The sequence below is a fragment of the Copadichromis virginalis genome, linkage group LG3 (genome assembly GCF_057382275.1).
Source record: "Copadichromis virginalis isolate Kocher_CV1m ecotype Utaka linkage group LG3, C_Virginalis_male_GT1.1, whole genome shotgun sequence".
Taxonomy (NCBI): Eukaryota; Metazoa; Chordata; class Actinopteri; order Cichliformes; family Cichlidae; genus Copadichromis; species Copadichromis virginalis.
The window spans coordinates 35838905-35853590 of record NC_140620.1 but is presented as its reverse complement, the minus strand read 5'-3'; the positions used below and the strand labels follow the sequence as shown (position 1 = coordinate 35853590).

At 41.6% G+C, this 14686-nt stretch overlaps 1 protein-coding gene across 1 annotated transcript in view; it reads left to right on the top strand.

Moving 5' to 3' along the window:
* Positions 1 to 670: 670 nt before the first annotated feature.
* The window catches only part of arhgef40 (Rho guanine nucleotide exchange factor (GEF) 40), a 34034-nt gene continuing 20018 nt past the window's right edge, over positions 671 to 14686 (top strand). Inside the window, exons 1-13 of the mRNA XM_085450856.1 lie at positions 671 to 1081; positions 1206 to 1295; positions 3550 to 3657; positions 6501 to 6786; positions 7087 to 8227; positions 8436 to 8674; positions 8767 to 8940; positions 10282 to 10396; positions 11026 to 11119; positions 11236 to 11322; positions 12360 to 12476; positions 14082 to 14180; positions 14309 to 14460. Of these exons, the coding sequence (XP_085306982.1) occupies positions 1064 to 1081; positions 1206 to 1295; positions 3550 to 3657; positions 6501 to 6786; positions 7087 to 8227; positions 8436 to 8674; positions 8767 to 8940; positions 10282 to 10396; positions 11026 to 11119; positions 11236 to 11322; positions 12360 to 12476; positions 14082 to 14180; positions 14309 to 14460 (2720 nt within the window). The 5' untranslated portion in view covers positions 671 to 1063. The remainder of the gene's footprint in view (positions 1082 to 1205; positions 1296 to 3549; positions 3658 to 6500; positions 6787 to 7086; positions 8228 to 8435; positions 8675 to 8766; positions 8941 to 10281; positions 10397 to 11025; positions 11120 to 11235; positions 11323 to 12359; positions 12477 to 14081; positions 14181 to 14308; positions 14461 to 14686) is intronic.

Sequence of the window (14686 nt, the reverse complement as noted above, 5' to 3'; positions counted from 1 at the left end):
TCTTTCTAGCCAAAAGACTAGTTAGGAAACAGAACCGAACATCTGTCCAGAGCAGCCCTGAATAACCTCAGCAGAACAGCACTCCACCCAGTTATACTGTTGACTTGTTGTGACCATCTCACATGCACTTTGTTTTTCATTTTCAGCATTTGAAAAGCAGGATACAGTAATCGCTTTCCACACCATTTCTTTTCCTTGTTGCTTTTAGTTAATAGCACAACTATTTTTCCCAAGATCTGGATCAAAAACAGTTGCAAATAAGATATGACTTTATATTTTAATCTTTCTTAAACTGATTGCTTCATTTTGTGAGAGCATTTCAGTCAAAAAGTTGTGTAAGAGGTACATTTCAAATGGTATCCTTCTTGTACAACTCATTCTGTCCTCCTTTGTGGCTAAACCTCAGCTCTCCTCTGCACACAAAAACAAGCCCAAAAAATAATACTGAAATACAGTTCAACCTAGGTCTTCTTCCATAAAAGCCCCCACAACACCACCAGCTCATTCATTCCTGGCTCTCTCTCTCGTTCTCCACTTTTTTCCACACACTCTGTTCTCCCCTCCTCAGCCTTTTTTTTAACTTATTGCTTTCTGTCTATTGCTTTGGTTTTTGCAGATATTCAACACGCTATGCAGGCTGTTGCAGAGAATCTCAATGTAATTGTTGTCAGATGACATTCAGAGAATCGGCGGGAGGTGAAAGAAAGAAAGTTGGGTTAAAAAAATAGAGATGATGTAAAAAATTTAATAAAATAGAAAGAGAAGCTGCTGGAGGATCAGTGAGGAAATGTTAAAGTAGAGAGCGAAAAAGAGAAGTTGGAGAGGGGGGCGGTTTACAGGTTACCATGCCAACAAAAATAAACACCAAGTGTGTTATGTGCTCCATGCTCCAACTCACTGACCTGCCCGGTGCTATGATGTGTGTGTGTGTGCAGCTAAGTATTAGGGAGTTAACACACTGAAGTGAAGTCACCTTTGTTTTGGGGGGTTTCTACATTTACTGGGCCTCGGAGGAAATGCTTGACACTCTGGAGGCCGTACAGCAGGAAGCTCAGAGCCGACCATGTGTGTATATTTATGTGTACGTGTGGGCGTCAGCAAAAACAGACACGAGCCGGCTGTTCAACACAAACGGATATTACAGTTGATTCAGTGTCCGGTGATGAATTAAACCCCTTTTTTAACCCTTTCTTTATCTCTCGCAGGGTTCAGAGGCAATGGAGGACTGCGTGCAGGGGGCGCTCTCATCGCTTTATCCTCCTTTTGAGAGCACAGCCCCACCCCTCCTCTCCCAGGTAGATTTCTCTAGTGCGCACAACTTCATCCCAGTGCACGTCTTCAGGGAAATATACAAGGGTTGTGTAGACAAAGACAGTGTGATGTACAAACCCAATTCTGAAAATGTTGGCTGTGTAAAACGTAAATAAAAACAGAATGCTATGACCTCCTAAAGCTTTATTTTATTCACAGTAGAACACAGAAATTTTACTATTTCATGAAAATATGACATCATTTTGAATTTGATTGCAGCAGCACCTCAAAAAGGGTCACAGAGACAGGGTCAACAAAAAGTAAAAGTAATTGGTTCTGAAAAGAAACAGCTGGCAGAACATTTACAACTAATTAGGTTGATTACCTACTGGTCAGTCACACGATTGGATATAAAAAGAGCCTTTTAGAGAGTCAGAATATAAAAAATCCATATTGAATGGCTGTCATCTTCTGGCCTGTCATGGAAATCACCGTCTGCAAATGTACGTTAAAGCGCTTTTATCAAAAGAAGAAGCCATATGTGAACATGATCCAGAAAGGCTGCCGTCTTCTATGGCAGGGATGTCAAACGCGTTCCCTTTTGCCAGCAAAAGAAGTTTAATCGGGTTTAACTACATATTCTTCTTCTTAATACAAGTAAAAGAAGTGCAGTTTCAACAGTTTATCTCTGTCCACATGCTGTTGTAGTAAATGAAAGACATCTGTTTCTTAAATTGTAGGAAATAGCAGTGTAAAATGTGTAGGCCATTGCCTGTACTGTCATGTAATTACAAAACAGACAGCTTCTGTAAATGCACAGAAATGTCTATAGTCAGTATTAGCGGGGAAAAAAGCCTTTGTGTACAGGTTTCAGAACAACACATGCTCCTATCCGGACTACTTCTTTTTCAGGGATGGCCTTGCATAGCGCAGCAAACTGCATCTATAAAGATAGTGTGCCATTGTAGTACAAGGGTACTGAAGAGCCTTGCCTGCAGTCCAGACGTTTCACCAACTGAAAACATTTGGAGCATCATGAAATGAAAAACACAACAAAGAAACCCGAGGATTGTTGAGCAGCTAGAATCCTCCAGTAGACAAGTATAGGACAATGTTCCTCTCCCACGATTCCAGCAGCTCGGTTTACATTGTGGTACACATGGCGGTGTCCCAGCTTTTTTGAGACGTGTTGCTGTAATCGAATTCAAAATGAGCTAATATGTTTTGCTCATTTTAAACATTTAAAATGTTTTTATATATTCTAGGAATAAAATGAAATTTGCCAAATTTTGAGTTGTTTTTGCAGTTGGGTTTGTATGGATAGCACAGACTTTCCATCTAGTTTTCAAATTTTTAGTTTTTAGTATTTTTAGTAACCAGCTTAGATATTTCTTTTTTTCTTTTTTCAAATTGGACCAAGTAGTCTTTGTTACCTAAACTTCACAGAGAAGGTTTTAGTTCCTAAATCTATCCAAGAAGTCTAACCAAGAAGTATTTAGTACCTAAACCTAACCAAATAGTCTTTGGTGTTCAAGTCTTACAGAAGAGACTTTGATGCCTAAATCTAACAAAAAAATCTTAACTAACTATCCAACGAGGTTTGCAGTTTCCAAACCTAACCAAGTGCGAAGTTAAACCTTAAACCTGAGTTTAACTGAAAACACAAGCTTGTGATTTATTCAATGCTGCTACTCCAGTATTGCCATTAAGCACATGTTATCCATATCTTTGCTCTACCAGAAACCCTATTTGAAACCCTACAACAAGAACACCTTGACTTTTCGATAACACAAGCAAATCTAGTCAGTTATAACCAAATATTCTTAGATTATAGCACCCCTAACTATATCTAGCATTAATTTAGCTTTCGGTGCTTTGTTTCCTTAAAATTCTGGATACAAACAGATTTTTTAGCAACGGCTTGAACCATTGAGAGTTACTCTACTTACTTTGTAATTGTTTTTTTTTTCCAAGTTGTCACATAGCTTCCAATCAGTTTTCTTTCTTGCCATGGAAAAAGCTGTTTGATACAACAAGAGGGATCAAATTAAACAGCCTTGGTGATTTGCTTGCTTTAACTACTGATCATATGCTGTCTGGGTTGAGCAAATTCTTCCACTCAAGGGGAAATTAAACCCTCTACAAATCCACTGATAGACAAAAAATACACACACGCACACAAAAAAAATGTTGCTAAAGTAAATGCTGTTTAGTGCCTAAGAATCTGATATTCAGAGAATAGCTTAATTTTCTATTCACTCCAAAGTGTTTTTACCGAGTCTTGCATCCATTGTCCAGGTCTTCTCAGTCCTGGAGTCGACCTATCAACACGACAGTCTTCGCTATCTCCTGGACTACTTCGTACCTGCAAAGCACCTCCTGCACAAACTCCAGCAGCATGCCTGTGTGAGTTCTAAACTGCAAACACTGTTTGAATGGAACACACACAAAGCTGAATACTTAGAAACAGAATCAGCCATCACACACAAGAAGTATAGTCTGAGAAATTTACCAGCTAGCTTCTTGATTCCTTTAAAATGGTCCTTGGGTCATTTCTCAGGTAACTTACTTATTGGAACTGACAATTTAAGGCAGTCAAGCCGTAGTTCATAATCTGAGCAATGCCTTGTCAAATTCAGCTATGCAGAATAAACCCAAACCTGTTAGGTGAGTAAAAGATGCGACATCGCCAAATCTCTTAAACAGAAGTTCTAAAGTGCAGATAAATAAATGTAAGTCAATAACTTCTATTTACAATTATGTAGCATACCCATGATAAGAAACCAAATTATTTGATCTCTTCTGTTATCAGCACTGTAACTGTGTGGCATCCGTGGAAGTTTTAGCCACAGATGCATGAGGAGATGCTTACTGTCTTGATTTCATTTCAACATGAAGTTTAGTAAAGTCCAAGTTATAAAGGTCAAATTAAGCTAAGTCAATTTTAACATTCATTTAAAATTGACAGACAAGTTATTAAAAAGTACTTTAAAAGACAGCAAACGACTAAAGGAACCAATAAGACTAAATTTATTTGCAGTTTGATGGAGACAAAGAACTGCTGGTATTGATCTTGTTGGCAGAATGCAGCACAAATTAAGCCTCAGTCTAGTCTTTAACATTTCTCACTAAATCATTTCAGAACAGTGGAAAACCTGTCTGATTGTTTTTTATTATTTGGGGTTTCTACAGATTCTGGCTTAAAAGTCTGTGATTTCCAATATAAACTGGGGTTGTATTCTCAACAGTCAAGTCCAAGTTTTATGCCGGGGGTCCTGTAGTGTCTCTGTAGCTGGTGACAGGAAGACTCCAGAACTTAAAACATGTAGAGTTTGATACACGTAACCCAATACCAGTTGTTCACTACGTTATGGAGGCTCGAGTCTGCCCCTAAACTTTAGCTGCTCGGTAAAATTTGTGAAAGTCTCTGGTGACATTTGAGATTCGCAAACAAATGAGGTGGTTTTCCTGCCTCGGAAGCTCCAGGAGTGAATGACATGCAGTGCAGTCTTGTGTAAATAAATAGTTTATGTTGTGATGTCTTTAGGATCCCACATACATAAACACAAACGCATATAAATAATATGATACAGGATACACTGTCCAAACCTTGTGCAAACATGCAACTTCCACTTTGTGTCACTCTCTTGCTGTTTCTGCCACACTTAGCCAAACTGAGACAAAGAAATAAGGCGCGATGTCTATTTAACTCGAATCCCTGATGTTTAATTGAACAGCATTCTTTATATTGAACTTTCTGAGACACGCAAAGGTAAACAAGTCGCAGTGTTTAGTGCTAAGAACGTTCTCATATTTCCCTCCACAGTTTTCCTAGACTTATACACACACATATACACACCCCCGTACAGCGTTTGTGAGCAAACTATGTTTTCATTGTCGCTGAGTGGAGCTGCCTGGGATGGGAGTTAGACTGTGAGTCATGACAATAATGCCTTCCATATGTGAGTGTGTTACTTGCTGCGAGAGAAAGAGTGAGTAACAGAGAAGCGGTGGGAGTCGAAGGAGAGAATGAACATGACTCCCATTCACTGTGCCTGTGCGAAAACAGAGACGATGCTGGAGTTTAGCAGGCAATAGCAGACTGATTGAGGAATTTTTGAGTAATGGGAGGTGGGGAAGAAGGAGCAAACACTGGGGCATATTGAGGGAGAAGGAGGGGGTGGGCCAGAGGACACAGAGAGTTACAGATTGTGGACTGGCTCGAAATAGGCAAACTTTTTAAGAGAGGAAAAGCTGCACATGCTTTTTAATGCTAATATTCACCCTGACAGATATCAGATACTTGCTTCCCCAAAGCTTGCCACAGTGACAGAACAGGCACGAAATGAGACAGAAGGGAGGCTTAAGAGGAAGAAATTGAATAAAGGACAGAGGTAGAATAAGGGGAGATGGAGGAGAGGCTGAGGAAGGAATTTAATTTGATCACGTCTCGTGAGTCTGGAGGGCACAGAGAGAGGAGCGAGCAGCCCTGTGTCAGTCGATTAGACGTGACTGGGAACAGCAGAGAGAGGCTCTGGATGAGTTTTAGGCTTCAAGGCTTTAAGAAAGGGGATATAGATTGGACACACCACTGATTAAGGTGGGAATAGTGCTTGGATTAAGGTGTATTACCTAAATAGATCAGTTGATTAATCGTGCAGAGGGTCCCACAAGAGGCCCACACTGCTGTGCCCGAAATCACAGAATTTGCAGTTAAATTCTTTTACTATTCACTGGAGGGTTTTCTGTATTTAGGACTGATTGAAATTGATTCTGTCGTTCTTACAGAGCCACCTGATGTGTTTTCCAACTGTTTTAGTAGTGGCTGCCTGTTGCGAGGAGCTGGTCATCTGCAAGTTTCTGTCTGACTCATTGACTCTCTGCTAACTAAGCAGTTTTACACTTAGGACACACGTCATGTCTGACATTTGTATGTGGCACTGGCTTTTGGCCAGTTCAGCTTGTGAAAACCGTTGACTCGTGTGGTATCAGTTCTAGAATTTCTGCTCATTTAAATAACTAAGCCAGATACAACCATGCAGGCGGACACCAGTGTGGGTGTGGGTGAATGGGAAAGCACAATTGTGCACACTGAGGGGACTCTAATGGTTCTAAAAGGAGGTCAGTGCATCACACAGTCGGAAGGGGTTCAGAAAGATGACTTGTTCAGCAAAATCTAACATTATCTGAATGAAGGTTTAATTTTCTGTTCGTACATTTAACACTCTCTCTTTGTTTTCTTGTGTCAGTCTCAGTACCTGGGTTGCTTGTTCCTTCACTCTGGCTGGCCTCTCTGCCTGGGCGAAAAAGTGGTTGTCCAACTTTCCACTTTGGACTGGAGGCTTCTGCGCAGTAATGACTTCTACCTACAGGTGGTTCCCTTCTCTACACGTTGCCCAAGGCTGGCACTAAAATGCCTGGCTCCTGGGGGACGGACTGTTCAGGAAATCTTGGTGCCCGAGTCACAGCATCCCCTTGTGTTCACCACTGAGTGGCTTCACATCATCAACAAAGAGCGAGGTCACAAGAGAGAAGGTAAGGAACAGATTCCTCTTATCTGACCGTTAGAAAAGATCATTGGGGAACTGAAGATTGGGTAATACAGGTGGGTTGCTTGAAGAATCATATTTTTTACCAGGTGGAAGGACAGAAAGACAGGGGCTATGTATATAAGGGTGATGATGGCAGATGGGGAGAACGTAACAGCAGAGCTAAAGAAATGTAACAAAGCTCATTTTAGTCAAGTCAAGCTGATGTTGGTGTTTTCTTATTTTTTAAATTACCCTGTACTTTTTCTTTTCTTCATAAATGCATTCCTTTCTCTTCTTTACAAAGTTGGAGGAGGACTTGACACCTGTCTGGTCAGTACATGCGATGGTGTGGTTAGACTTCCATGGAAGGAGGTAGTCTACCCAAAATTTATCCACGACCCCTCTGAAGAGTTGGGCCTAATGTCCAACCGTCTGCCTAGCGAGGGGGGTAGCAGCCTCGGAGGCTGGGGTGGCTCATCCTCTGGGGAATTAGACTCCTGGTCCTGGGATGAAGAAGAAGATGAGGATTTGCAACCGGATGGCTTGGACTCTGACTGTGTGCTTCCTCGACGAAGGCGCAGTGAAGACGGCCTTGGGCGGACATCGAGACAACCTCAGCTCGATGGGGATTATGTCGAGCTTTTGGAACCCAGGGGGGGTCCTGATGGAGGAGTCGATCCAAGGCAGCGGTACCAAGAGATGCATGGAATCTGTAAGACCAAGACTCTACCTCTTTGCAGGAGAGGAAAGGCTATCAAGGTTCGCAGAGGAAAAGCATGGGGATATGGGCGAACGGAAAGGTCAGGAAGCTTTCGGGCTATTCTTGGCATCAAAGGAGACGCTGTGGCTGCCAAGGGTGAAGCATTACCGCCACTGCCTGTGCCAGGAGTTGCCGAGCCTGGCCGAGGGAGGAGGTCTTTCTCCTCCTCAGTCCATGACTCTGATGAAGGAGATAAAACAAACAGAGACTCTGAAGGCCTGGAAAGCCGCCGCCTTTGTTTTGATGGCCCATTCAAGGAAAGGAGACCTGGAGTGGGCAAGGAGAGAGATAGCAATGGTCACACACAGCTATGTAAAGATGACCACAAAAGTAAAGAATCCAAGAGCAACAACAGCTTGGACACAGGTGAAATCCATGAGTTAACAAACCACAAAGATGGACACGTTGTAGAGGGCCACTCTGATCATGGATCACATTCGGACTCTGTTTTTGAGGATGCTGATAAACCACTGAGCGGAGACAGTGAGGCTAATACCCCAACATCAGATGCACCACAGAGACCATTCGCTGCTGTTTCAAAAAGTGGTGAAATTACAAACACTGGGTCTAAAAAGAAGAGTTTGTCAAACCAAAAATCCATGGATGAAAAGGATGAAGGAAAAGTGGAGGACAGAGTATGCCCCAGAGGAAAAGAGGTTAAAACGGCAGGATTCAGAGCACCAAGGTACTGAAATATCGTACTCTTTCATCTTATTTGTGTTCTTTTTTGACACTTCTTTATTAAAACACAACTTGATAACACTTAGCTGCAACCTTATGGACACAGAAAGGCCTCAAAAACGCAATGTGGCATGACCGTGACACATGCCTGTAAGTGCAGCTATTAATTTTATGGTGTGCCTCATTAAGATTTTCCTCTGCTTTGTGTTTAGGAGGAAAAGGAAGGGAAAGGGGGCCAAAGGGAAAGCTAAATCTGGGGGTCGTGTAAAGGAGAAGGCCTTGAAAATGCAGGTTAAAACTCCTCAACCAAGCCCAGCCACCTGCACTGCTTCAACAAAACTGCCGACTGCCAAGGAGAGCCAAACAGAGGAAGCAGAGCAGGCTGACCAAACTGAAGGTGCTTCTGCTGCAGATAGCGAGGCGACAGACAACACAGTGAAAAGCAGCGCAGGTCTGAAGAAAACCGTGTTTGTGCACGAACATTTGGTCATGTGTGCTTAACTGTCCTCAGACTGTTTTGTATATTTTTCTGTCCCTTCACAGAAGCTGAATCATCTCTGCCTGTGTGTAACGGACAGTCGGGCACATCTTTTTTTAACCACTCTAATGAGGAGGCTGCGTCACCTGACAAACAGAATGGTGATGCTTCAAAAGAGCCCGCCCTGCTGAGGGAACTGGACGCAGACCTTCTCCAGTCAGGGAAGCTCAAGTTGACAGGCAAGCTTCTTTAGGGCCTTCTGCATAATCAGCTCAGAACATTTTAACAAGGGCCTGTTTAGATATGTGCACTGGACATTTCTAGGGCTTATTTGACAGAGCTGCATATATAAATGCAAATGGCAATTTAAGCAAGAACATATAACCAACAGCCTTTAACACACAGATGTCTAAGTCATCATTGGTGATTACCACAACATCAACTCTAAGTTTTGGGGAAAAACAAAAAGGACTATTTGACAGTTTTGATGCATGTCTGTTAGAATATTTATGTCCAATGGCACTGATTAGTGCCAATGTGAGAACACTGCAGGCTGGTGTATTCCCAGTAAATGGTCTGCTGTTAGCTGTCTGTACACTCCACCCAGGCAGCCCCCAAAACCAGAAGTATTTCCAGTAATCAGATGATTCCTGAGCTAAAAATCTACTTTTACACTTATCAGAAAAGTCAGCTTTGGACCATGTCCTTCCTGGGTTTTCCCACATTATCTGGGTGTTATTTGTGAAATTGCTTCAGTGAAGCCTTTCTAATTACTTTTGTAAAGTAGTAACTTTTTTCTTTTTTGTTGCCTTTCTAGTCTGCATAGCTGGCTTGTATCTTTACCAAGTATCAAAAGAAATATTTTATTTTTTTATGGTACTGAAACAAAACCTGCTTTATTTCCAAAGTTCACATCATGGTGATCCTAAGTAATTCAATTCAATTCAGTTTTATTTATACAGCGCCAAATCACAACAACAGTTGCATCAAGGCGCTTTATATTGTACAGTAGATCGTACAATAATAGATACAGAGAAAAAGCCAACAATCATGCGATTGAGCAAGCACTTTGGTGACAGTGGGAGGTAAAAACTCCCTTTTAACAGGAAGAAACCTCCGGCAGAACCAGGCTCAGGGAGGGGCGGCCATCTGCTGCGACCAGTTGGGGTGAGAGAAGGAAGACAGGATAAAGACATGCTGTGGAAGAGAGACAGAGATTAATAACAAGTATGATTCAGTGCAGAGAGGTCTTTTAACACATAGTGAGTGAGAAAGGTGAAAAAGAAATACTCAATGGATCATGGGAATCCCCCAACATATACCTACTATACCTATTGCAGCATAACTAAGGGAGGATTCAGGGTCACCTGATCCAGCCCTAACTATATGCTTTAGCAAAAAGGAAAGTTTGAGGTCTAATCTTAAAAGTAGAGATAGTGTCTTTAGTAGATATCAATAACACCAACAAGCTTACAGCACAGAGAAAAACCAAATGGATTTGTATGCTTGTAGCCTCGGTGAATTAGTTTGTCCTCTTGGCTTCCCCACTCGATGCTTAACCTGATGCATATTGACCACAGGTACAGTGGACAGGCTGGGGCGTGTTCTGGTTTTCACAGAGGCCGACGCATCAGAAGTGGGTTTCTCTGGGGAGGAGATGGCCCGCGTCTTGGCCTGTTACCACACAATCACGCGGTAAGTGCGTGTTCCTCCTTTGATTGTTTATTTTAGTCGTCCGTTGTCACCAGAGATTTATGGCTTTTAAATACAGGGGGATATTGCCAATAAATGTAGCCTTCGGCTCTCTGATTCCCCCGATTCTCTGAATGTATGTTTAAAAATCTTTAACTGGCTTTTTTTGTTCACATTTTTATATTTAGGCTTGTGTGGTTTGTTTCCTGTTATACCACCGAGACCGAGCCTGTTTAACGAAAAGCGCCGCATAATTATGTTCGACTCGACTCGCTTCTTGACTTTTCCAAATACAACATAAGGTGGTGTGAGGGAAACACAGAGTGTGCCAGAAAACGGAGGACAAACATAACAAACTGACTCAATGTCAGCTTCACAAACACATCTGAGCTTGCCAGTTTACCTGGCACAATAACTGCTACTACTTGTGGCAAGTCAGAACCAAAGCTTCTCAACGGCTTTGGGTAGAAATGATGTGATTCTATGCAAATGACCAAAAAACTCTTGTTTAAGAACAAATGTTTGTTTCAACTTCATCGTTTGGTGAAAATACCTAAATAAAAATGGCTATTACACTGGTTTAAAGCTAAACACTTATTTTTAACATCTCTCTCTTCATCCACCCTCAACAGGCCTGCAGCCAAAGAAAAGGGTTTAACAGTGTTAATGGACAGCAGGCGCGCCCCACCCTCCGCTCTCTTGTTCTCTGCTCTTAAATTGTTCCAGGTGAGACAGCACAAGGACGCTGGTTAACTGGAAGTGCTAAATGTTTGCATGCACGCTTTAATTAGGCTGCAGATGTGATAGTAGCTCGAGCACATGTGTTTTTGTGTTCGTGCCAGGGGTCGGTCCCCGGTGGTCTTGGATCCCTTCTGGTGTTGGTGGAAGAGCAGCAGGAGTCCCCTTCTCATTCCCTGGAAGGAGCAGAGGTGACCTCATGCACATCACATGTTTAGACTGTATTACTAAGCTCCTCATGGTTAAGTCGGTTATACTTCTTTTACTTGCAGATCCGTAAAATGAATAAATGTGAAGTTATGAAAGCATGTCAAAAGCTCAGTGATAAATAGCACGAGAAAACATTAGCAGAAAGCAAGTTCCTGTAATTCTATTGCCTATTATAATGTCAACAGGAAAAAGTGTTCATATAGGAAATGCAAATTGCACGAGAGGAAATAACGTTCCATAAATTGTCCCTGTTCCTTGTTGCAATGCGATCAGTGTCAGAAGTGCTTAAGCTGGAGTGCACATTCACATTGAGCTTGAATCTATTAAACCCAATTTCCATACGTTTGGAACATCTACTGCTTTCAGATAACTCGGTTTTACCACTAATTCAGCATATTGCTTTGCACCGATCAGCAGAAATCTTTCTTGCGCACAGGCACGGGAGGATCGGTCATGCCACGTGGTTTGTGTTTCAAGCAGGCAGTGTTCAAACTTTGGATGTCGACGACAAACACTTCCAAGAAGATGTGAACGCTGTAGTTAAATTACAACGTCAGCACCATGTTGAATTTCAGTAACCAGTTGTGTACCTGCTCAGAAAGTAAAAAATAAATCATAATACAAGTTAGTTTTTTTTTATTCTCTCCCATTCTCAGAACCTCTAGCCATAATTGCCATTTAATAGAATCGCAAATAACAAAGAGGTCAGCATTATTCTCTCACTCAAAGTGACCACATGCCCTGATAATATGGTTTAAACAGGTGATTTTTGAAAACTTATGATTGGCACAGCAGGTTTGTTGATGTTTTTAAACTCTTGGAGCTTTTCACTTGGTGTGTACTCAGTAAACATTGCCAACACTAACACATTCAGATAAGAGTTTATATGTTCCAGGCTTCAGTGTGATTTAATTTATTTCTTTTTTGGTCTAATTTCCTTAAAAGCTTTTATTCTTCTCAAACATACAATAAGAAAGTCACTTCCTCTGCCCCTTACTGTTTCTCCTCTCCTGTGCAGGTCCACACAGTGCGAGGAACGAGTGTCCTTCAGCAGTATGTAGACAAACAACAGCTGCCCAAAGAAGTAGACGGGGACTTTATCCACTGCCACGCGGACTGGCTGGCCTTCAGACTGGTGAGGAGCTCTGTTTTGTCTGTTCGATTATGCAAACATGAAAAAGCATCCTTGAACTTTTCACATTTGATTCTCCACTATAGCATTTGTGTTTTCAGTGGTTCATCCACAGAGTGGAGGTATGACGAAGTTCAGACTTCAGTGTAAACAGGAACATTAATCAGTCAGCTGCAGTCTTCAAAGTGACTTTGGTGTATCAGGGCAGCAATAAAAACAATTAGAGTCTGCTATTAGTTTGTGATTGAATCAGGTCAAAATGGCAATTGAATGCAATTTGTTTGTGATAATACGGTCATTAACTCATGAATCAGTGAAAATTTCAAACCTGTCGCCATCTCGATGAACAGAAATTCACACTAACGGCTTGTATTCAGAGTCTATCCAGAAACTCAGAGATCTGAAACAGAAATTCATAAATTCCTCCACAAATCATGATGTAGTTGCTGCAGAGTGGCAATTTAACAGCTACTTGACATAAGAGCTGGAAAACCTTTCTTTTAAACAGGAATATAACCAGAATACAGCTAACCAAATCCATTTTGCAAAGAGACACGTCACAGAAAACTTGCACCTTGATTGCAAAACCTTCACCGATCCATCTGATAGTGGTTGTTTGGAGACATGTTTCCTCCTATATGTGACCCATGCCATCTCCTTGTAATCAAAAGCTGTCGCCCAGAGATTGTGGGTGTTGTATGCTCAGCCTCCTGGAGACTAGTTAGTTGCCACAATGACTTATAATCCAAAACATTTAAGCTATCACTGGGCAGCCACAGATTTTCTCTAGTCACAAGAGGGTTGCTGTCCTATTTTTACTCCCGTGTGCATCAGCATGTGTACATCAGGGATGTCAAAGTCATTTTTCACATACAGCTCACTTTGATCTTAAGCTGTCGGACCACTGACCTAACCCTAACCCTTTCTGTCAGGAAATAATGAAATTTCGATAGCATGTCTCGTTTTTTTTTCACATTATTAAAACATGCTGCCTTAGTAAATGAAAAAAATGTGTTGGCACGACTGTTTGAGGTTTTGTTCTGTAATTATAAAACGGAAAGTTTCTGTTAATTCACAGGAAATGCCATTTTTGTATGTAGCTGAGGAATTTTCTAAAGCAAAAAGTCCTTAGTGTATTTTTATTGTTATTATTTTTAAACTTCTTACAGACAGCTTGGAATGAACAAGCTCAAGTAACCCACTCAAAGTCCGGAGTTCTTGTAGCTCGTAACTTGTTTCGAGTTTTGGGTACCTCCAGTGTAAAATATGACCTCTGACAGTTGAGGGAGTATTGTGGGAGAAAGAACATCTAGGAGGGAGGGAGGCGAAATAAAAGGATGTTGGCTGGGAAAGAGTGGTCGTCTGCTGGTGGTCGATTATTTCAGACAGGCATGATGAACTAGGTGAAGAAAAAACACAGCCCGTAAGAATCTCAAGGACCCTTAATGGCTTTCCCCCCACAGTTTATGTTGCTTTATCTAAACAGTTGAAAACATTTTCCTATCCTCTGGACTTTTTCTGACCTCTCCTGTGGATTACAAAAAAGGTGGAATGAAAGAGAGATTTCATGTGTTTGTGTGGATTTCTACTTCCTTTTGTCCTGTTTAGAGTCTGGAGAGTCTGACAGAGCGCTGTGAGAGCGCCCTCTCACTGCTTGGAGAAGCACTGCAGTCTATGGACGCTGAGCCAATGCCAGACAACATAAAGGTCCATAACTTTAACATGATGCTCATTCTACTCGTTGTGTGCGCTCAGATATATTTGTGTTTTAGTAACTTACCAGTCTCTATAAAAACACACACAAAAGGTACAATACACATGCTTATCTTTTTCAGGCTGTTCCTCTGAGCATTGACAAACACAGGCAGCTCATGGCCAGCGTCCTGGCCGACCAACGGTTAACTGAGCTGCAGCAGAAGGGTGGGGCCTGGCTTGCTGGATTGACAAATAGAGCATCTGGACTGGCACAAAAGTCACCAGACTGCAGGTACCAGACACCTAATTCATCCAGTATTTGTAGGACTACTGAATTTTTATTTTATGGATTATACTTTTTTCTTTCTTTTTTTTTTTTTTTTTAAATCAAGTAACAAAATCCAATGAAAATATTGGGGCCAAAAACCCTGGAAAACGAACACTCCCGGTTATTTAGTGCTAATCAGCATATGCTAACACGCTAAACCACGATTTTATAGTGATTTTTAGCCATCTGT